Raw genomic sequence first — 23,762 nt, forward strand, 5'->3', positions numbered from 1 at the left:
CTAACATTGTGATTTTTCTCTGAAGTAGATTTTTTTTTTTTTTTTTTTTTTTACAATTAGATTTTCATTTGTTGAAGGGAGGCAATAACACACATTTAATCACTCACCAGGAGAAGCATTTCCATCATTTCCTGAAGCTGTAGATTAAAAATTTGTTCTTTAACTGTAGCACTTTATTCAGAAGAGCCTGCCATCTATGCAAAATATGTGCCTATCACCTTTGATTATCCTCTCATCCATCTGACTTCCAGTCGAATACTGCAGAGGGGCATCTCGACACAAAGCAAAATGAGTTTGCTTTGGTAAATATTGGGACTTTCATCTTTTATCACTCTCCCTTTCTGATATCTCTCTCCTCTGGAGTGATACAAATCAGAGAGGCCTGACAGCCCTGGGAAATGCAGCTAGTTCATTTCCTAAGCCCTTGTCTCCAGGCATAAGCTGCGCTTTCACAGGTGTCCTCCTGCTCCAAGACCAGGTAGTGACTGAGCCAGGAAGACTCCCATAAGGCCTGATCTTCCCAAGTCACCTCGTCCCTCACTAGGCATGAAAGTTCATTCTGCTTCCACCACGGCTGCTGTGCGCGCACGGCAGCACACTGGTAAGAAGCACCATTTCAGGATTTTGCCTGTAGATGTTTGAAATAAGGAGAACTTTGAAAATGAAGCAAACATTCAAACCCGGGAACCCTCATTAGGGTGGTAAGAGCACAGATGGCTTACAGACTTGCTTCTGCTGGAGTGTGATCCCGCCCTGCTTTAGCATGGCGTTATTTTATCATTTCAAGCTTCAAGTCACTACTTTTTTTTTTGGTTTTTTGAGACAGGGTTTCTCTGTGTAGCTTTGCTCCTTTTCCTGGATCTTGCTCTGTAGACCAGGCTGGCCTCGAACTCACAAAAATCCACCTGCTTCTGCCTCCCGAGTGCTGGGATTAAAGGCGTGCGCCACCACCGCCTGGCTCAAGTCACTACTTTTTGAGCCATACAGCATTACTTTAGTCCATACACTAGGTCAAATTAAAACATATATTTTGTGAAGTCTTGTCTTTGCCCCTGTGTATTCCATTCCTTCAATGCCTCCACCCTTAAAAGTCACTTTAGAAAACAATCAGATTCACCTGTGTCTCCTGGCTAACGTAATTTATGCCAACAGGGATGAGATTTTAGCCTTGGGGAGGACGTGAGGCAAGCCAGTATGAAGGCAATTAATTGTTACTGTTTTTGATCTGTCTTTACTGAGGTATTTTCCAGAGGTTTGCTAATGACATTGCCAAGGACAGCTGAGAGGTGCGGGAGGACAGTGCTCCCAGCTTTTGGAGGGAGCCGCATTGCAGATCCTGTGCTCTCCCTTCAGTAGCACAGCTTCCTGTTCTAATTAGAGCTCCAGTATCTCAAAAGTATCCAGTCTGTAGGACCAGACTGAGCTAAACACCTGAGAGAAAAGGGACCTTCTAATCCTCAAAATGTCACTTTTAAAGGAGGATGGGGAGGAAGTGATTTAAAAGTTGAGAACAGTCTAATTCTCTTACTTACCCAAATCCTAACACATGGATTTCTTGGAACCCTGGAAGTTTCTTAAATATCTTTTGCAACTGCAGAGAGAAAGAAATGTATGAAGTATTCATTGGTCCTATTGGCTCAGATGCTACCAAATAAACAAACAAACGAAGCCTCTAAACACATTTGAGGAGTCAGTTAGGGGACAGTTGAAATGGAAAGCTGAAACAAAATATGTCAAACTCCCTCTATTCACAGATATTTCTGAAGCTTAGAGAGCACTTTGCTATTAGCTTAAAAGCCATATATGGATAGCCCTGAGAGGCTTGAAATGTTTATTTTACATAAAATATGAAATAATTTTAAGATGGCATTTGGAGGGAACCTTTTTAACTGCAGCATTTTCATCTCCATAGAGTAATACACAATTTTTGTCTATGTAGCTAATGATAAGCTAATGATGTTCCCTGAATTGAATTAGAGGATTTGGAAAATACAACACTAAAGGTATTATTAAATGCAAAATGACTGATCAGTTAGATTTGTTCTTAGACCTGCGTGGATTTCACAAGTTTTCTCTTTAGTGAGGCTGGCTATCAGGACAGTCTTCCTAGCTCCTCCCTAGGCTCCCAGCCACATCTCTGCGTCCCCAGGTTCTGAGGAAGTGGGTGGTTCTCTCCAAATCTTCCTTCACAGTGTCCTTCTTTGGCTTCCTTCCTCTTCTTCCCCTCTCACTGTTCAGTTTTCTTGGCTCTATCTGATTCCTGTCTTTAGTCTATAAGTGCCAAGACCCTGCGAGTTCCCAGCCAGCCTTCCCAGCTCATGCTCCTTATTTCATGATCTTCCCCTACCCCAGCCTTCTGGGGGAAGGCCACAAGACAAGAGGGCCTGAGAGGAAGGCAAAGCCCACTATAGAGGAGCTTGAGTGGGACAACAGGGGACAAGTGAGGCTGGCCTTGTCCCCCATCCCTGCCTCTCTCTCATCTGTCACTCCTCTGGTGGGGAAATCAGATTTTCTCCCAAGGCTTCAGCAATCTCCTTATACCCAGTCTTGAGTTCTCCACACAAGTATAATTTCTTCTCCAAATCTCCATTATGTCTAGACTTCCCTGGGTCAGACAAGTTAGAAGTCCCCAATTAAATCTTTCCTTTCATAAGTTGCCTTTGTCATGGTATCTCTTCACAGCAATAGAAAAGTAAGACATACTTCTTTCTGCTGTTATCCCATTTATGCGTAGCCTGCAGCTGACCTTCCAGTGAACTGAAGATGACATCTGTCCTTTCCCCATTTATAACATGCACTTCTATTTCTCCAAAGCCCCATGGGTCATTTTATCTTGGTCCACAATACAGCGCAAACCTCCCCCCTTCCCCCCCCCCCCCCCCCCCCCCGGGCCATCTTCTGCTCACTGACTGCTTCCACCGAGCCTTTCTCTACTGAAAAGTGAGAGTTCCAAACTCAGGTGCAATTTGGAGTATTTCTTCTCTCTGCCAGGCCACATCTCTCAAGTATACCATCTGAGTTCTAAGAGGTGCATGCCCTTTGGCCTAGGGATGGAGTCCTCTTTTTTCAGCTTTAGCTCCCTTGCTCTTAGAATCCACTGGAGTGCCATCCACACACAGAAGGAATTTAACAATACTGCTTGATGAGTTGAGTTCATCTCTTCATTCTCTAAACTCATCAACCGCTTTGTCACTGTATCTAAAATCACCTCCCCTCTGCATCTCCAGCGCCAAGGACTGTAGCAGTGATGCACAGAGAGATAATCCCCAATCTCCTCTGGGGCTTTGGGCTGCATCATGGAAATTTTTTTCTTCCACCAGACTGATTTACCTTCTAATTATATTTTCTTGTGCCAATATTAAAAATAGTTTTCATTTCCTGAACCTATAGGAATTCTGGTGATGAAAGCAGCTTAGTCTGGGTGATAAGAGGATACTGTGAAGGGCTGGGTTTAAATATTGGTGCTATTACTTTCTAGTTGCAAACTCCTGAGTTTATTGCTTCATTTGAATCGTGGTCTTTTGATCAAAATGGGACAAGGGTACCCATGCCACAAGGTACCAGTAAGGAATGAGAAAACAGTAACACATGCCTGGCAGATAATCAGTGACTTTCATAATTGATTATTATTATTATTATTATTTGTTTTCTACTTTTCCACCTGGGTTACTAGCTCCCTGAGAACCTCAATCCTCCCCACCTCACTCCGACCCCAAGCATGGATTCTCCAAGGGCAGACTCAGCTTTTAGACACTTTTATTTTTTTAAAGACTCAGCGGGGAAGGGCAGATGGAGGGTCCCCACTGTGATGTGGGGGAAGGACACCTGGGGAAATAAGTTTGTGTGCCTCTCCCCTACTCTGTAATGAGCTGAACAGAAAAGAATCAGGGGAAAGAAGGGGCCAGGTTCTGCAGAGCTGGGTCTTATTTGGAAGCCCACAGGAGGGATTCTTGTACATACTTCAGGCCGGACCTGCTATCCTGTGGGAGCAGCTTTGGGACCACGGTGAATTTGGGGTGTGAAGGTCAAGTGCATGCTGCAGTGTCTGGAGCGAGGCACAATGGTTCTGAAGTAGTCTCTTTACAGAGACCCTAGTCTATTGTGCAAACAGTTAGTGAAGCAAGGAAGCGCCTCCATGGAAGCTGCCCTTGCAGTGCTCAGGATGGGGAGGGCTGGCTGTCTTCCCTCTCCTCCATGAGGGCTCCACAACACAGGATTTGATGTAGGAGATTTTTTGTTTGTGTCCATGCCCTCTTTGTGAACCCTGTCTGAGTTTGATTAAGAATCAGCTTTGCATCGGAGGGTGTGGATGGCGTCTAGGGACATGATGACAAAAGCCACCAGTTAATTCTGCTAAGTAATCTAGTGGGGACCTTCCAATCATGAAGCACTAGCCACTAAACTGCTAATTAAGTGCCCACTTAACCTTATTAATAATCCCGAGTGCACAGGGGTCTCCCTGATTCTGCCAGAATGTATGTTAACAGGCTATAAAAAGGCAGCTACAGCTGAGTTCTGCAGAGTGTCTGCACGGGGGGAAAGCATTGAGACAACAATCAAGTGATTCCTTTTGACATTTGTATTCAATTGCTCATTAGCTTTATTGTGGAAATTAAATCACTGCAAAGCACTGTCCATTAATTCCTGATTAGGCTCAAATGACTGCTAACACAGGCTATGGGCCGAGTGCATGGATTGGCTTTCTAATACAGGCCTTGGAGCAGTCCTGCACAGGAGCCAGTGGGGGGACAGGAGATACAGGGGACTGTGCCTTAGGTAATGGTAGACTTCGCAGAAAGAGTCAGCAGTGGTGATGTGATACTCTTTGGAGTAAAGTTGGGCAAGACATAGACATCTTTGTTAGTAAGCTTTTCGGGGGGCTAGAGGGCGACTTGATGATACAGTTATCCTTTTTCCATAAACATTCTTTGAGAAAACTAGGAAGCATTGTGGTAGTGATGAAGGAGCAAAGCTTGACTACCTGGGTGAGGGGGCCAGGCAAATATCATGACAGGCCTCTAATAACTCACTTAAGAACTAGGCCTCAGTTCTCGAATGTACTAGGCCTGGACCAAACCCCTCCCCCCCCAAGTCAGGTAATAACTAAATTATGACAAAGCCTGGGGTTTGTTCATGCCTGCCCCAAAATGGAAAAGCTGTAGTTCTAATCAGCCCCTAACTAGTCCTGGCCAATTAGAATGTACTAATATGAATGCCACTTGCTTAAGCCAATCCTATCAAATGACTTAGTTGCCCTACGAACTCCCCTTAGCTGTGCTTAAAAGGAACCCACATATCCCTCTCAAGATCATTGCCATTTTGGATAGGTGAGCAATCCCACATGCATGTGGCAAAAGGACCAAGTAGACACCATAAAAGGCTGCTCAGTCTTCTCTCAGAGATCAAGCCTCAATTTCAGTTTCCTGAGACTTGAGCAAGCAGTTTCTGGGAGGGCCATGAACAAAAGACATAGTCTTTGCACTAGCTCCCTTTCTGCACGTACTCTGACTGCTCAAGGTTCAGTCAATTGTTTACTGTCTGGGGCACCTCATCAACTTAGAGTTATGTGCATGAGTCAAGGACAGAGCCTGGGCCACTGAGTCATCCCCCATAGTCAGTACATGTTAGGCCGGGCAGCGTCCATGGCAGCCCACTCACATAAACCAATCCTGATAAACAACATCTGAGGGTTTTAAATGTCCTACTGATAATCCTTGTTGAAAAATTCCTCCTGACCCCAACCAGTGAATTCAAAGGTTACATACCCTCACCCAATCCTATGATATACCACCCTGTTAGTGTTTTTTCCCTTTAAAAACCCTCATTCTGAGAGCTTAGGGCCTTCCTCCTCCATCCACTGTGTCGAAGAGTTGGACTCGGACCAAGCCCAGGCTTGCTTGTTATCAATAAACCCCTGTGTGTTTTGCGTTGGATAACAGCTCTGTGGTGGTCTTGCTAGGGAGTCTGGTGATGTGGGCACAGCAGTGGTATAATAAATGCTTTTGTTGATTGCGTCATGACTGGTGGTCTTTTGGGGACTTCTTGCTGACCCTAGCAATGGGTTGGAATCTTCTCTTTGCCAGGTAATGACTTTGCCTGCTGGGGATGTCCATTTGCCTCTTTGTGCTTCAGTTTCCTCACGCATTAAAGGGGAAACGATACTTACTTTACTGTCTAGTTTTATATCAACGACACAAGCTAGAGTTGTCAGAGAGGAAGGAACCTCAATAGAGAAAATGTCTCCATAAGACTGGACTGTCGGCAAGCCTGTGAGGGCATTTTCCTAACTCATGACTGACAGGGGAGGGCCCAGCTCATTGTGGAAGGTACCATGCCTGGGTTGCTGTTCTTGGGTTCTACAGGAAAGCAAGCTGTGCAAGCCATAAGGAGCAAAACAGTAAGCAGCATTCCTCTGTGGCTTCTGCATCAGCTCCTGCCTCCAGGTTCCTGCCAGACTTGAGTTCCTGTCCTGACTTCCTTCCATGATGAACAGTGAGTTAGGGGTTGGGTTAGGGTTAGGGTTAAGGTTTGGGCTTGGGTTAAGTTTATGGTTTTGTTAGGTTAGACAGAGTCTCGTAATACTCTCTGTTATGCTCCTTTATGTGTTCATAGTGTTAACAAGTCAGATAAGAGTCTGTGGTCAATTTCTTTCAGCCTCAGCAAGATCTAAACTTCTCCTTGAGAGTGTCGACTGCTTTCTTTCATGTGGTAGTAACTTTTATAAAGATAGCTAAAAAAAGGAAGGAATACAAGGTTTCATACTTAGAAACCACATTTGTGGATGGTCTGGATACACTTGAACCTTTCCCAGCATGGCCAGGTAGCAAAGGGCCTCTTTTCCTCATTGTTTGAGAATTCTCTACTCACCTCTCACCTACAGAGGAGATGTATTCATAAAACCTCCCTTACGTCCAACCCTCTCATCATCTGCAGCAAGTCAATTAAATACAAAGGATCATTTCTATAAATGTGAAAGCCAAGGATTCTGCTGTGTTCATGAACCACACACCGGTGCTTAGACATGGGTTAGTTAGTAAGCAGAATGAACTAACGGAAGAGTTTGTTACCTGTTTCATTTGGTATTTAAAACACTCTTTCTACCAAATCCTCATACCTTTAGGACATCTTCAGAAGATCTGGACACCATGATAAAACCTGGCCTTCCTTTCAGACTTGTCTTATACCCCTTCATTATCACCTCTTGTTGGGAGGGGGCGCAAAACAGCTTGACCTCACAGCTGCCATGACAGGCTTAGAAGCCCAGACAAAGCTTCTGGCAGGCAATACCTGAATCTAGGAAAAGCCATAAGCTGACCCCACCCAGGGAGGCCTGCATCTAAGGGGAAATGTCTGACATTCCAAAGTGGGGCCTGCATCTAAGGAGAAATGTCTGACATTCCAAACATTCCCTATACTTACCTTACCTACCTGGGCTAGGGACTCTCTGCTCTCAGAGAGTCCAAGCTCCAAGCTTGAAAATAAATGCTCTTTGCTTTTACATGTGGGATTCCGTCTCTCTGGTGGTCTTTTGGGGGTCTCTATGATCTGGGCATAACACTCTTTCTTTCTCACTTTAATTGACAGAAATACAAACTATTTTCAACTTTCCCTCATTTTTAGTATTCACTCATGCTGCCTTCTTGGTCTAGATGACTTAACACATACACATCTTTTCACTCCATGTAGGGAACACACACAGACTAAAGGAATGGTTTTTAACAAAGTCCAACATTGTGAACCAGTGGTGTTTTATTGGGGTTACGTACAGCAGCATGTGTGAAGGGCTATTTTCAGGACCAGAGAAAACTCAAATGCGGCTGCATCACCAAAAAGTCCACCCCAACACTAGCAATGACCCAGGAGAGCTGCATCCCTAGAGCTCTCTGCAGGACTTGCAGGTAGCTTTCCTGGTCTAGGAATCTACTCTCTGGTCCCCACTGGTCAGGTTCCCCTCCCCCATAGTTGTTTACCACTCCAGGAAGAGCCTTTGATAATCTTACTCCTTTCGGCATACCCAGAAGTGTGATGTTTACTTCCAGAATCTCATGAGTCTCTCCATTCCTCCTGGAGGGAATGTTTCAGTTCAGAGAACACTAATATTCAACTATGGCCCTTCCACATGTCTCTCTCTAGGTATTCTATCATAGAAAATTTCATGCACCATTATGGGTTTGGTGCCTCTGTGATGGACTCACTATACCTGGTGCACACTTTTGTAGCAGCCCTGGTCATGTCTACAACCCTTTCTGTCTCCTTTTCCCCCCTTTCCCATGCCACTCTCAGCATCCATATGCTACATTAAACAACTTAATTGGATTTATCCTGCAGAGAGTTAAAGAACATGTGAATTCAGCCAAAGACAAAGAGATATGATATTGTTCAAAGATAGAAACGTTATCTTGGGTTAGCTTCTGCTCTAGCAGTTGATGAATAAACACTATAATTATGTCTACTTATCGTCATGTATTTAAATTGCATCAAATTGCAAAGATAGCATTAGTGATATAGTGGTAAACATAGATTTCTTTCAAATTGCAGAAGTGGAAATATTAATAGGGATATAATATTATGAATTGAAAATTTACATTTAAGTCCATTAGATTCTCTAGTTAGTGCGTAGGTGATCATTTTATTTTAATCTTCTAAAATTTTAATCAATTTTACTGATATATAATTGACATAAAAAGATGAAAGCATTTAATATACACCTTGATGAATTTTTGGAAAAGTGTATACTTATGGGTCATTACCATAATGGCAATTTACATATGTAGAATATTTATGGCTTTTAGCTAAATAAATGAAAAACTTACTAAAAATTAAAGATAATTTAAACATAAATAACATTGACCAATGGAAAAGCTGGACTGTATAATTGTCCCAATATTTTGGAACTTAATATATGTTAGTTTTCTTTTTAGTGGTTAACAATGGACGCCTGGTCACAAAAAGTTGGAGCTAATAGCCAAATGATGTATAACATTCTGTTGGCTCCCAGACAGTGCCATGACTTTGGGTGTGGGTGTACAGTCCACTCACCTGTAGCTGGGACTGTCTCTCCAGATCCTGGTAATATGGGGACCCAGAGTTGGTGAGCTCTGCCTTGAACTTGTGGTTTGGCAGAGAGATGCTGAACTCCACCTTCTCCTCTGGTGAGATTTCAGACACACGAATGGGTTCTGTTTTGCTTTCCTAGGTTAAAAGAAAAAGGGCCTATATTAATGTAAACCACATACAATCTGCTATATTAAATAATATATGTTGCTATTGCATCAAGAATTGGACTTGACTGTTTGGGAATCAAGTGGTTTTGGAATAAAAGTCCTGTTTGTTGGGATTCTGCTGCTCTCCAGCTGCATGACCACACATGCACAGTTAAGGAACTAGACAAGACGTCTTGTGTCTTATGTCATCAGTATGCACTGATGATTACGTGTACCCGGAGTGGTCACACAATCGGCGCATGCGTGGTGTAGCTTCATAAGCTCACCTGTGCCTTCAAGAGCCATGACTCAGACCCCACTCTCTCTCTCTGTTCTGTTCTCTCTTCCTCCCATCATCTTTCTCTCTCTCTCTGCACGTGCTCCTTCCCAAGGCCTGTTCCTCTTGTTCCCCCCAATCCCTCTTCCTCCTAATAAAGCTCTGATACTGATACTAGGTTTTGCCATGGCCGTGACCTTTCTGTGTGGTAACCAACATCAGTAACCAGTGCCGCTTATCATTCTTACACTGCTAATAATGAGTTGCTTCTGAATTTTAGTGAGAGACAAAGTAAAGCACTACTGGAACTCCATTGGATTGGTTATTTATGTACTTATTTGAGACAGGGTCTCAATCTGTAGTCCAGGCTGACCTTGAATTTGAGGCAGTCTTCAATTTTTATTTATTTACTTGTTTTGAGTCAGAGTCTTATTGTTGCCCAAGCTATTCCTAAACTTGCTATAGAGTTAAGTCTGGCTTTGAACCCTTGATCCTCCTGCCTATGTCCATCATTCCAATACCATCATCCAGCTTCAACATACTTTTAAAATAACACATGATAATTGTCTACACTTATAGGGTACAATGTGATATATGTTTATGATCTGGACCGATTGTGTCAAGCTCACTAACATATTCAGTTCCTCACATTCAAAAACATCTCTTTTTGTGTATGTTGAAAACGTTAAAATCTATTCTCCTAGAAACTTTGAAGCATACAATGTGGTTTCACTTATTGCAGTCCACATTCTGTGTGGACTGGAGATGATTTCTCAGGATTGACTGGAATCGGGGCCCTTTGGTTCAGTGTTCACATTCTCTGGACTCTGGAGAGATTGCTCTATTTAGAGTCCACATGTAAAAACATGGACTTTAAATGCCTCTCACCCAGTACCTTTTACTAGGGACTCCCCATTACTTGTGGTTAAAACCTAGACTTTTTTTCTGCACATTTAGTGTTTCCCAGAGTCTTATTCCAATCTGCTTGAAAATGTTCATTTTTCGCTCTGCGGCTATGATTGCTGGATTAATAAAAGGCCATATTCTGCTTTTCTCCTCCTGGAGAGTCTTCTAAAAATGCTCCCACCTTTAGCAATAGTATCCCTTCCCTCTCTCTCCTCTCTCCTCTCTCTCTCTCTCTCTCTCTCTCTCTCTCTCTCTCTCTCTCTCTCTCTCTCACACACACACACACACACACACACACACACACACACACACACGCACATGCTGTGGATATCGCTCGATATAAATAAAGCACTGATTGGCCAGTGACCAGGCAGGAAGTATAGGCGGGACAAGGAGAGAGGAGAATTGAGGAAGGAGGAAGGAAAGGGAGACGAGTTGGAGCCACTGCCAAGACAAGGAAGATGTAAAGTACCGGTAAGCCATGAGCCACGTGGCAAAGTAAAGATTAATAGAAATGGGCTGAATATAAGAGTGAGAGCTAGACAATGATAGGCCTGAGCTAATGGCCAAGCAGTTTAAATAATGCAAGAGTCTGTGTGTTTGTTTTATAAGTGGGCTCTGGGACTGGCGGGACTTGGTGGTGGGAGCTGGAGAAAAATTCTCCAGCTACACACACATGTGCATTTTATTCATTCTATGTTTTGTCTGAAATACTATTTCCTCTGTCTGGAGTCTAGAAGTCTTTGTCTCCCCTGAACGCCAGTGCCACTGATTGGCATTTCAGCCTCTTGTTTGGCGCTGACTCCTGTACTTGCCTGTTGTCTTCTTTCTATCTGCAAGTCTTTTTGGTCCACACAATTCTCTACTGTACAAAAATCCCCTGAAGCAAAACCAAGGGGCTATTTATGTACAAAACTTAGTGAGTATGCACATCTAAGGAATGTACCTCCTGCAACCTGTCCTGGCTTATCATTTTGTCCCAGTCTTTCATCCTGCCACCTTTAATCACAGCACTCAGAGTATTCTGTCATATATAATTGCATATATGTTCCTTGGTGCAGGAGCTTCTCTTGTTTATCTTGGGATATTTGATGTACATCCCTAGTCTTGGCACATCAGTGGACTTCAATAAAATAATTGCTGAGGGAAAGAATGGGCCATAGCTACAAATGGTAGAGGCTGCTCACCAAGGGGTATGGCAGATGTCAGATGAAATGTGAGGGAATATTTACACAGAGCAAGGTCCCTATACCAGATATTGAAGGAAATGGGACACAGGCAACATACAGAAAGAGGGAAGAAAGACTACTCATCCTATAAATGTTATGCTAAATATTTTGAACTATAAAATACTTTTTTTTCAATAGCACTTTGTCTGTTGGTGAGGCAAAAATTTTCAGAAAAACACATTATTTTTATTCCTTGTTCACAGCAATAGTTCAGCTGTACCTGCTGCCATCTTGCCTGAAGGGCACATAGAGTAGGCAGCAGGGTGCTCATCAGGATTTCTCATGCAGAGCTGGGAAGATGGAATTTTTTGCCCTCGCCTTGCCTTGGAGGGAAATTGAAAGGATGGGGCAGGGAAAAGAGCCCCTCAAAGATTCTGGGGGAGAGGAGGTGTGGCTGCAGCAACAGTAGAAGGATGGGGAGTTCTGGCTTGTCATTCTCTGCACAGCCAACTCCATTTCTCGGGAGCAATGAGGGCAACGTTCCTCTGCTTCAGCACTGTCTGGACCAATGCTTCTGTTCAGTGACATTCTAAACACAGCTGCACCCATCCACTTGGTCGCTAGTGTGTCTCTTAGCCTTAGACCACTGCTTCTATTTTTCCCTGGTTCAGTGTGGAGGATTTGATACATTTGGTTGCTGCATGTGTCAGAGTAACGCTGCCAACAAGCCTTATATTTTAGTGGAGAGTGAGTGAATTGGTTGTGATCGATTGATTGATTTTAATGCTTGGGGAGCATTATTACACAGAAGTATCTGTCGTGTATTGGGGAGAAGGGTTTCTGCTTGCTTCTTGCAATTCCTCCTGTTTTATCCTAATCCTCAAGCTGTTTATTTCCTCAGTTCCTAGAATGACGTAAGCATAGTGAATAGAGGGTCTGGAGAGATGGCTCAGTGGTTAAGAGCACTGACTGTTCTTCCAGAGGACACTGGTTCAATTCCCAGCACCCACATGGAAGCTAACAACTGTCTGTAACTCCCAAATCTGACACATTCATACAGACATACACGCAGGCAAAACACCAATGCACATAAAATAAAAATAAATAACAAAGAATAGTTGAATAGAATAAAGTCACCGAGATTGCAGTGTGATGCAAACACAGCACTAAAAGTGTTGAGTATCTGATCCCTTCACCCCTTTCCCTGTTTTACTGAAGAAAGCAAACCAAGGGCTGGAGACATGACTCAGCTGGTAAGTGCTTACTGTACAAGACTGAGGCTGTGATCCCCAGAATCCAAGGAAAAGCCAAGGGTAAATGAGAGCCCAACTATAATCCTAGCACACATGTGCCCATATACATGTGAACATGCATACACCTATGTATACACACCAGATACACATAGACAGGAGAAAAAATAACAAAAAAGAAAAGACAAGACATGTGCATGAAAAACTGCCAACTCAGAACTTCTTACTGTTGTGGGCTTCTGGATGTCTTTGAGGGTGTCATTAAGAATCTCGTTGAGGTATGTGTCATCAGGAGGGAGTGGGAAGGGCCCCAGTGACATGCTGGCAACATCTGTAGAAATTAGAAAGATTTCAGACACAAAACTAAGACTATAAAAATTTAAATTAGAGTAAGGTCAAGATTTCATAATTCCAATTTAAATTAAAACAAGGTCAAGATTCCACAATTCCATATGTCAGATAAATGCATTCTGAATTCATTTTTCAAAGACCCAATACATATGTCTTTGAAAAAACCATGAAGTCACACTTTCAATATCCATTAAGTTATTCCTTCTGGGACCAAAATTTGGAGTTCTACTATATGTTGTACAGTTAAATGATTTGTCTAATGAGACCTGATTAATGTTTCTCTTTGTGACTATTTAAAGGACATAAAGCCAAGTATTTATATTGAATCTGTTCTTTTGAACATTATCTGAGAACATTACCCAAGTCTTTAAAGTCTAGACTGCTTTAGCAATCAGTAAATTTTAAACATTAAAAATTTAGATTATGGACTATAATATAATATAATATATATTAATATAATAATAATATAATATAAAATAATATAAAAAAATAGAGATGAAAGAACATTAAGATTGCCATTTTAGTTTTCTTTTTTTGAGTTATTTTATTTGTATGAATATTTTGCCTGCATTTTTGTATGTGCACCACGTGAGTGCCTTTTGCTCACAGAGTTCGGAAGAGGGCTTTGAATCCCCTAGAACTGGAGTTACAGAGAGTCGTGGGTTAGCATGTGAGTACTATGAACCAAACCTGTTTCCTTGGTCAGAGCAGCACTAAGTCATCTCTCCAACCCCTCAAGCCACCCTGTAAAGCATCCCCTTTAGAATGACCATCAAAAACTATTTCAGATCCCTGGAAAAAGATCAGAAACATTTAAAGATACCAAGTAATGGAAGTCTAGGTTCTATTCAAGGAGCAAATCATTTTAACCTATGTGTATTACTATTTTATTATAAATTATAATTGTAGAAATGTTCAAAGAAAATAGTGTTATGATTAATTAGTTTATATTTAGTCAGAAATTGCTTTCCTTTTTATTTTAATTAGGCAAAAACATAGAATGTACTGGTTTAGTTTTGAGCCTTAGGAAACAGGATATATCAATTAAAAAATTTGTTCTTTCTTCATTCCCCCTTAAGAACATTTTAAAGTGTTGTTCGGCTCTGTGAGATTCTGTGATGTCATTGCACTAAGTATGGAATCGTGGGTCTTATTGTGTTATCTGGAGAAATGACTTAAAGCACATTTATATATATTTTTTACATTTATTTGTTTTGTTGTTTCATGTGTATGAGTGTTTTGCCTGCATGTATGTCCTATGTACCTTGTGTGTGACTGATGTCTTCAGAGGTAACAAGAGGATAATGGACCCCCTGGGAGTGGAGTTACAGATGGTTGTGGGCCACCATTGTGTAATGTCTAAATTGTCTACATCTATTTCCTTAAACCTTTATCACTTCTTTTCTTTTTAAATACACAGTAATTTATGATTACTTAGAAAGTCACCTTATAGTGTGATAGAGTATTAGAACAGGTGATACTTTTGGGTAAAATAGTCCATGTCATTTGGTTGATTAGGATCTGGAAGGACAGTATCACTGGTATCTTCCTTGATAACTATAGCTGAACAGCCTGCTGCAAGCATTTGAGCTGGAGAAATTCTCCATGGTAGCAGGCTTTCTCAGGCCACCAGCCCCTAAATCATGACACAGAGACTTATTATTAGTTATGAATGCTCAGCCTTAGTATAGGCTTGTCCCACCAGCTCTAATAACTTATTTTAATCTGTTTATCATCATCTACGCTTTGTTTCAGGACTTTTTTTTTTTACCTTTCTTTTATTCTGTAAAGCCTGCTTCCCTACTTCTTCCATGTCTGTCTGTCTGGTGGCTGCCTGATTGGCTAGCCCAGGGAATCTCTCTTTTTCTCCTTGCTTTTCTCCTCCCAAGCTTAGATTCTTCCTCCTACTTATTCTCTCTGCCTGACAGTCTTGCCTAGCCCTCTACTGCCTAGCTATTGGTTGGTCAGCCTTTTATTAGACCAATCAGGTGTCTTAGGCATGCAAGATGAAACAGCAACACATCTTTACATAATTAAACAAAGGCAACATAAACAAATACAGCACATTTTTACATAGTTAAAGTAATATTCCACAACATAAAGAAATGCAACACATTTTACGTAGTTAGACAAGTGCAACATAAACAAATGTAACACATCTTTACGTAGTTAAAGTAATATTCCACAACACTCCACCCTGGGAGAACAATTCAAACTACCAAAACTTTATTATTTTATAACTAATTGGTTATACCCTATTTTTTCCCCAATGAAAATAGCTTAGCAGTTAAACTAGATGAAAAATGTTCTTGTTTGAATGTCCTAGTTTGTTACTGTGAAAAGAGAAATTATTGGGACTAAAAAAACTAGGACCATTTATCAGGTTACAGGCCTATTCTTTAGTACATTTAACCTCCTTTAAAGACTGCCCTCCCTTGCTTCACACCTAAGGTGCCTAGTAATGCTTCTCACCAAATCCTAATCTCTGTGGTAGGTTGGAACTAAAAATGAGAGAAAACATGATGTTTTTTCTCTCTCTGAAACTAGCTTAATTTGCCTAATAAAATTATCTCCAGTTGTACCCATTGTACTGCAAATGGCCTAACTTCATTCTTTTTTATGAATTTTGGTCTTCTACCTCTCTTTTTTGGTTAGTTCAGCTGTCATTCTTGTTAACAAACAATAATATATACACAATGAAATGAAGAATACATACATTCATATATATATATATATATATATATATATATATATATATATATAGTTGTTTTTAGCAAAATCTCAATCATTTGATTGTACCAACAAAGAGTAGGAAGCCAGATGCTCTCTCTCAGTGGGAAGTAACTTCCTTTATTTCTCCTGACCGCTTTTGGTTTGATGTCTACTTTGTTAGATATTCTTTTTATTTACACCTGTTTTCTCTCTACTTCCATTTGCTTAGAATACATTTTTCCATCCTTCCACCCTATGTCTGTGTTTGTTTTTGTGTTTATTACAGACAACAAACAAAGAGACCTTGCTTTTAAATCCAGTCTGTTAGTATGTGTCCTTTGATTGCAGAATTGAAACTATTAACGCAGATATTATTGAAAGCTGGGTATTAATTCCTGCCATTTTGCTGTGTCTGTAATATTTGGAACCTTCCTAATCCTCCTTTGCTTATTACTATTAAAGTGTGGTTGATGTTTTCCTGTGGTTTAATAGATCTGTTTAGGTCAATGTATCTAGTAGTCCTGCAGTGCTGGCTCAGTGTCCTAAGTTCTTTTAACTTGTGTTTATCATGGAATGTTTTAGTTTTTCCTTCAATTATGAAAAACAATTTTGTTGGATATAGTAATCTGGATGGGCAGCTATTGTCTGTCAGAGCTTGGAACACATCACTCCATGCCGTTTGCTTTCAGAGTTTCTGTCACTTTCCTGGGTTTACTTTTTCGTTTGGCTTGCTGCTCCTCTCTTGCAGCTTTCTTTTTCTCTGTGTTCTGCACACTTATTGTTTTAACTCTACTGTTGACATAAGGAGGTTCTTTTCTGGTCTTATCTCTGTCATTCTAATGTCTCCTGTATCTGGACAGTCATCTTTTCCCTATATTTAGACAATTATCTGCTATAATCTAATCGCTTATATTTCCTGTGTTTTCACACACATACACACACACACACACACACACATACACACACACACACACACTACTTCTCTTTCCTCTATGTCTACGATTCATAAATTTCATCTTTTAATGATGTCTCGCATGTTCTATTTGCATTCTTCATTATATTGTCTGTCATTGTCTGAATGTTATAATTCATAACCATGCCTTCGAGGTTTGATATTCTCCCTCTTACTGATCAATCCATTGGTGAGTCTTTCCACTGAGTTTTTTATTTGACCTATTGAAATTTTCATTTTCATAGTTTCAATTTAATTGTTCTTAGTCTTTCTTTCTCTTTATTGAATCCTCCATTCTTATAACCATTCTTTTGAATTCTTTGTTTGGGTTTCATCTAACTTACTCTTATTAGAATACATTATCATGTATTTAGAGGAGCCATAGTGCCTTTATTTGATTTTTTTAATTTTAATTTTCATGTTTCATGTGTTTCTTCAGTGGGACACATGCATCTGGGATTAGGTCATTGGCTGGATATTTTGATTACTGATAGTTCTTCAGCTGAAGTACTTGGAGTGTTCAGCTGGGGTTAAGTTGTAGTAGGGTATTAGTCTTCTCCATTGGACCGTGTATAGCTCAACAGCTAAACTTCAGCCAGTGTGCTCAAGTCACTGGGCACAAACTCCAGCAGGACTCTGAGGGTAAATTACTACCTACAGATGCAACCCACACTAATGGATAGACCCACTTTCAAAACTGCTTCTTTCGGCTGTCAGAGAGGGGAAGGTCAGGACCAAGGCTCCAGCGAAGCCCCTGTGGTGTCCAAAGTAGTCTGAATACTGCCGACTTTCACCTGCAAATCCCATTCCCCTCCAAGCCTTAAAGAAGAGTTTCAATTTAAGTCTTTACCCAATAAATTTAATTTTGTTATGAAGGTCCTTGACAGATAAAACATACTGTTTTAAAAATATCCTGTTTAAAAAAAACAGAAAAACAAATTTTAATGCTATTAATATTGTTGTTTTCTACTGTATAAAAGAAAGCCGCATGAAGGATCTTTTAAAGAAATGCTTCCTGTAAACAATACTTTTCCAAATATGTCTTGATATTAAGAATCACAGGTCAAACCTCATCTATTTAGAAGAGGAATTAACAACTATACAACTCTCTATTTGTTAAAGAATGTTTTTCACTAATTTATGTAATTGAAATTGAACTCTTATTGCATTATTAGTTGGAAGTAAGCCTAGAAATGGTAATTTTTTTTCTCTCTTTCTTTCTTTCTTTCTTTCTTTCTTTCTTTCTTTCTTTCTTTTTTTCAGAGCTGAGGACCGAACCCAGGACCTTGCGCTTGCTAGGCAAGCACTCTACCACTGAGCTAAATCTCCAACCCCAGTAAATTATTTTAAATCAGAAGAAATATAAAAACAAAATCACAGCAGCTTTTGTGAATGTCAGTAAATAAAATGTATTTTCATTGTTTAAAACATTTCTATTTTTTAATGTATAGATTTAAAGGAACATCCTTCCCTTGTCTATTTTGAAAATTGAGATGACTCAGCAGCTAAAGTTACTTGCTCTGCAAGCTTGATGACCTGAGTCTGATCCCTGGAGCCCATGTCCAGGTAGAGGAGAGAATCCACTCCACAGTTATCCTCGGACTACCACATGTGCATGCATGCCTGCGCTCACACATACACACCATACACATACACATACACATACCCACACACTAACAAAATGTTAAAAAACTTAAAGCTAAAACTTTATATTCAGTATTGGAAAATGTGCAATGAGATAGGTGTTTGCCATTTTGGCCAGTAACCTGTTTAAATTATAATAACATTTGGCAAAATCCACAAATACAGAAGTTTAGTATTATTTTTCTCCATAGTGCAGGAGTTGAACTCAGGGCCTCAAGCTAGGTAAGCACTCTCTATTGAGCAATATCGCTAGCCCCAGAAATCAGGTTTCAATTTAGCAATGTCTATGAAGAAATTAGTGATTTGAAAGGTATTTAGGCTTAAATGTGTTGACCAAACAGTATTTGTTATGCATATAGATATTCCACAATAGAACCCAAACTTCTAGAAAAGAGCAAGTGAATCATAAGTTTTACCAGCTTTCATCAAGGAGTGCTTTGTAAATACCTTCTCCATTATGGTTTGAATTAACAGTGGGGAGTAGATGGAATAAGATCTAAACTTACCCGTGGATAACACAGGGGTTTTGGTAGGCTCTGACAGTGTCTCCTCTGGGGCTATTTCGTCTCTTCTATTAGCACAAAAGAAAAGAAAGAAGTGGTAAAGAGGAACTCCATGATAGGGAGCCTGCATTTGAGTTCGCCTACACTATATAGACAAACTATTAGAGAAAAAGCATTTTTTAGTCTAGATTTACCTGTTTTTATTACTGAAGTGAGGTTTGAATCTATCTATATCTGTATCTACATCTATATCATTGAAGAAAAACTCAAACCACCTCTTCTAATGGTTATGCTTGACTCCTGGTCTTTCTCTCAGCCTTTTGGCTTTGTGTGGTCTCAGGGGGACATTTCTACAGTAAGCAAAACTGAACTTCATTTGGGTCCTAATATTCTATTGTTCCATTACAACACAATATTCTTGATATAATGGGTGACATAACTGGACATGGAAATATTCCTTCCAAGCCTCAGACGCCTGTGAGTGTGCCTATCCAACAAAGAACTGTTGGAGTTAAAAAAAAATGGGAGAGAATTAGTTTCTGAATAGTACAGATTTATTAAGTCTCTATTCTTTCCATAGTGTACAATGATAACTAGCCCAGAGAGCTGGGGGTAAGACTTCAGATCCATGGATGGCAATGTGGGAGATATTCTAGGGTCAGACCCAAGGTCTCAGTGGCAGAACTGCCTGCATATTCAGTATCAGCCCATTCTTGATGGGAAATAGGAATTGTGGGCATGATAAGCTTTGGATCTCACTGAAAGTTTTGTTTCTCTAAGTGGTGGGTCCCAGTTGATAGCATCTTCTTTAGTATAATATATTGTTTTCTGTGGTTCATGAAGACAGAGATGTAAAGAAATGATTGATACTCTGTTCTTACAGAGTTATCTAGATTGGACAGAGCCAACACACCTCTGCCATGCCAACCCTTTCCAAAATGCTAGGAAGTGTAATGTTTACATATTATCAGCTCTCCTGTTGTACACTCTGACCAATAAAAATGGATGTTGGAGCTTGGGAGATGGGTCAGTGAGTAAGTGACTGTGCAAGTATGAAGATCTGAACTTGAACTCCCCGCCATACCCCAGAGTCTATATAAAATGTGGACACAGAGATATGGGTCTATAATCCCAGCACTGGGTGTTGGAGATAGGCAGATCTAACGGGTTCACTAGCCAGCCAGAGTAGCTGAAACAGAGGACTCCATTTATAGTAAGAGACCATGTTTCAAAAGTAAAGGAAAGTAGAAAGTGATGGCAGAAGACAATGACGTTGACCTCTAACCTCCACATGTATAGCATAGGTGAGCACACCTGCAAACATATGTGCACATGCATTCACACACACATACACACACACACACACACACACACACACACACACACACACACACACACTCCATACACAAAAAACCAAAACAAAACAATGGATGTCCATAGTAGAAATGGGTAAGTAGATTGGTAGATCCAGGATAGTATAAGCTTAAATTCTACTGGAATTTGAAATCAGCCATTCTTACTGTTTTTCTGGTATTACGCTATAGGCTTAAAAAATAGCTTTTGTGAAGATGATATTTAAATGTCAAACACTGTGGTATTTATGATTTAGGGAAATTTTCTTTCTTTTTCATTTTATAGACCTTTGTTTATGCTTAGGCCTTCCTCTTAAGACTACTCAACTCTCCTTGTTCCGAGTCATCATGAAAAAGAAACTAAGCCAGAGGAGGAGAGTTATGACAATGGCGGTCACTGCTTAGTTACAGATTAGCGTTCTGGTATGTGCTGCATTCTTGGGTGGCATCTTTATCCTCCACTGTCACTTGTGATCCTTCCTCTAAGCTGGCAATTTGTATTACCCGCCAGAAGCTCTGGTTGGAAGTCTGGGTGGGGTACCAGGTTCTTGTACTGGCCTTCATTTCAAAGCCATTTGAAATTGGCAGAATTATGGACTAGTCAGGGGCGTGAAAATTCTCTTTTCTCCTTGGAAAGGTTTTATGTGAAAGAGAAATTTTCCCTTTATCTGCCTTGGCGTCTGAAGCTGCTAGGAATTTGAGTCTTTTCCTCCTCTTTAACAATGCATGGACAAAGGCAGGGATGAAAAGAGTTTTTCTCTGTCTGGAAGAGGTGAATGTTCCATAATTTTTTATGTTTCTCTATCAAGAATTAAAATGTTTTGTGATGGCTTTTCATGTGGGTGGCCTCTTCTCAGCTCTAAGGCTTTTTGAAAGTTGGAGTCAGTAAACCATTGTCCAATATTTAAATCAGCAGAGACTATCTCTGTGTCTTGTGAACAAAGTCAGGAGTGTAGGTCTAAACCTTGACCAGGTTATGTCGTCCTTCCTGGCAATAGCTTGCTGAAGTTGAGTCAGAGTAGCTCAGCACGCACACTTGATTAAGAAAATGAGAGACAGCTCTGCTGTCTCACACAGCAGGTGGAGAGTATCACATGGGTCCTGCTGCCGAGGGGGAGTTGGCACTTTCCCAGCAAAGCAAGAAAAGGAAGGAAATGCTCAGCCAGAAGGTAGGTGCCAAACAAAGTTCAAGACAGGCTGCAGCCTTAAATGGATTGTGAAGATACCTGGAGTGTGGTGGTTTGAATGAACATGGTTCCCATAGGCTCATAGGTTTGGATGCTTGGTCTACAGCTGGTAGAACTGTTTGGGAAGGATTAGGAGATGTGCCCTTGCTGGAGGAGGTGTGTCACTGAGAGTGGATTTTGTGGTTTCAAAAGCCAGGCCACTATTACTAGTTAGAGTTCTCTCTCTCTCTCTCTCTCTCTCTCTCTCTCTCTCTCTCTCTCTCCTTCCCTCCTTCCCTCCCTCACTCTTTTCCTCCCTCCGTCTCTGATTTGTTCTCAATGATGGGCTTCAAGATGTAAGCGCGTCTCTGTGACTGCTCTAGCACCGTGCGTGCCTGCCTGCTGCAGTACTCCCTAGCACGATGGCCATGACCTCACCCTCTGACACCGTAAGCCTCCACTAAACGCTTTAAAAAAATAAGTTGCCTTGTTCTTGGTGCTCTGCCACAGCAGGAGAAAGGTAACTAAGACAAGAGCTTGGAAGAGAGGAGGATTTGAATAGGTAGAATGGAGGAGGTAGGGTCTTCCATAGAGGAGAGAAAACCCTCAGATCAGAGCCCAGTGTGATCAGGGTGTGCAGTGAGAAAACGGCACAGAGGCAGCAGTTGGATCATGGGTAGTGTGAGGCCAATTGGAGAGGTCAGTGGACAAGAAGTACGAGTTAGTTAGTTAGTGTTCCCTTTGGTTTAGTAAAAGGCCTGGGAAGAAACAAGCAACATCAACAGGAAGGTTATTTAAGCAAGACACAGTCAAGTGGTTGTTACATTGTGGAAAAACAGAAAGATAAAAATATAGTACCATGTGGCTGGAAACAATGGGTTGGATAGAAGCCAGAACAGAAAACTGTGGAAGGAGCTGCTGGACAGGCCAGAGCTGAACATGAAGGTGATAGTGTTCAGAGACTTTGCAAGTGTGTGTGTGTGTGTGTGTGTGTGTGTGTGTGTGTGTGTGTGTGTGTGTGTGTTTTGGCTGGTCCTACCCACAAGCCAGAGGCCAAGAGATGCCACCGATGCAGTTCTTAACATGCAGCTTCCTGTGCATAGACTTGGGGTGGAGAGGCAGGGCATAGGATGTTCAGAAGACCGTGGGGGACAATGAGGGGATATTTTGAGTGGTATCAAATAGGACTTGACATACAAAAGAAATATGCCAGATTTATTAATCTAGAAGTAGTGATGTTGAAGAGGGAAAAATTAGTGGCCCAGATATCTACTGGGGGCGATCAGACTTGATATTTACTGCCACAGAGTAAACTGACTGAGCTATAGGACAGACAGGTTGGCAGCAAAGAGACAAGAAACAAAGTAACAGATGTGAAAGGCATTTTGAGGTATTTCCTGTGACTTATGTGTCTAAATGGGTATGATTTCATCATGCCATCGACTGCGTGTGATTTATGAGTTTGGAGTTTGACAACAGCATCTCTTCTTCAATCATTTTAGCTAATGCTCTCTCTCCCCCACTCTCTCTCCGTGTAGCTAAATTTGCTTATTTGATATTCAATTCTTGTTGAGGATATAGCTCAGTGCTTCAGTCATTTAGCTTGAGAAATACTAGCACTTTCCAGAATACCAAATGAGAGGTAAAAAATTCAGGTTGCTCTCTGATCGTGTTAAGTATTTTCCTGATGTAACTCATAGTTTGCTGTGAGTCCTAAGAGTTAAACTTTTGATTGCCCTAGATCCTTTAAGTGAAAATACACATTAGATGTGTATCACACCGTGAGGAATTCTATTTTCTTACAAACATCTGTGTCAGTCTGTCAGGTCTACCCCCTTTCCCTCTGTGCACTTCTCTGTCTTCAGTGCAATCTGTGCAAACCTTGTCGATCAGAATAACCTAAACAGATCTTGGAGGCTGACAGACCATCAAGGTACAGTAGCTTAGTTGCACTCCATTATATGATCTTTTGAAAGTCAAGAGCATCCAGAATTCTATTTTGGGTACTTACCTCTCAGGGAAGCTTCTCTGTTTCATTCTCTGAAAAAAAAAATGATAAAAAGTAATTTTACCCAGAGATAATGCCAACTGAAGAGCTAAAGTCTATTTTCATTCCCTCTGACTTCAACTACACTTCAACCTGCCTGTGCAATATTATTTTGCAGGAATAAAAATTCCTGTCTGTCTTATTAGCGATCTCTAAGTATTTTGTCAAGTAACCCTTATGTCTTGGAAACCATTTCAAAGGGGCAGGGGCTGGAGACCTCGCTACTGCTG

At 41.0% G+C, this 23,762-nt stretch overlaps 1 protein-coding gene across 1 annotated transcript in view; it reads right to left on the reverse strand.

Moving 5' to 3' along the window:
• The window catches only part of Impg1 (interphotoreceptor matrix proteoglycan 1), a 116,264-nt gene that overhangs the window by 85,869 nt on the left and 6,633 nt on the right, over nucleotides 1–23,762 (reverse strand). The window contains exons 3-7 of the mRNA XM_052729495.1: nucleotides 23,497–23,525; nucleotides 18,971–19,035; nucleotides 13,033–13,136; nucleotides 9,040–9,192; nucleotides 1,533–1,591 (exon numbers count right to left, since the gene is read on the reverse strand). Of these exons, the coding sequence (XP_052585455.1) occupies nucleotides 1,533–1,591; nucleotides 9,040–9,192; nucleotides 13,033–13,136; nucleotides 18,971–19,035; nucleotides 23,497–23,525 (410 nt within the window). The remainder of the gene's footprint in view (nucleotides 1–1,532; nucleotides 1,592–9,039; nucleotides 9,193–13,032; nucleotides 13,137–18,970; nucleotides 19,036–23,496; nucleotides 23,526–23,762) is intronic.

The sequence above is a fragment of the Peromyscus californicus genome, unplaced genomic scaffold (genome assembly GCF_007827085.1).
Source record: "Peromyscus californicus insignis strain IS unplaced genomic scaffold, ASM782708v3 Scaffold_11__1_contigs__length_118956290, whole genome shotgun sequence".
Lineage (NCBI taxonomy): Eukaryota > Metazoa > Chordata > Mammalia > Rodentia > Cricetidae > Peromyscus > Peromyscus californicus.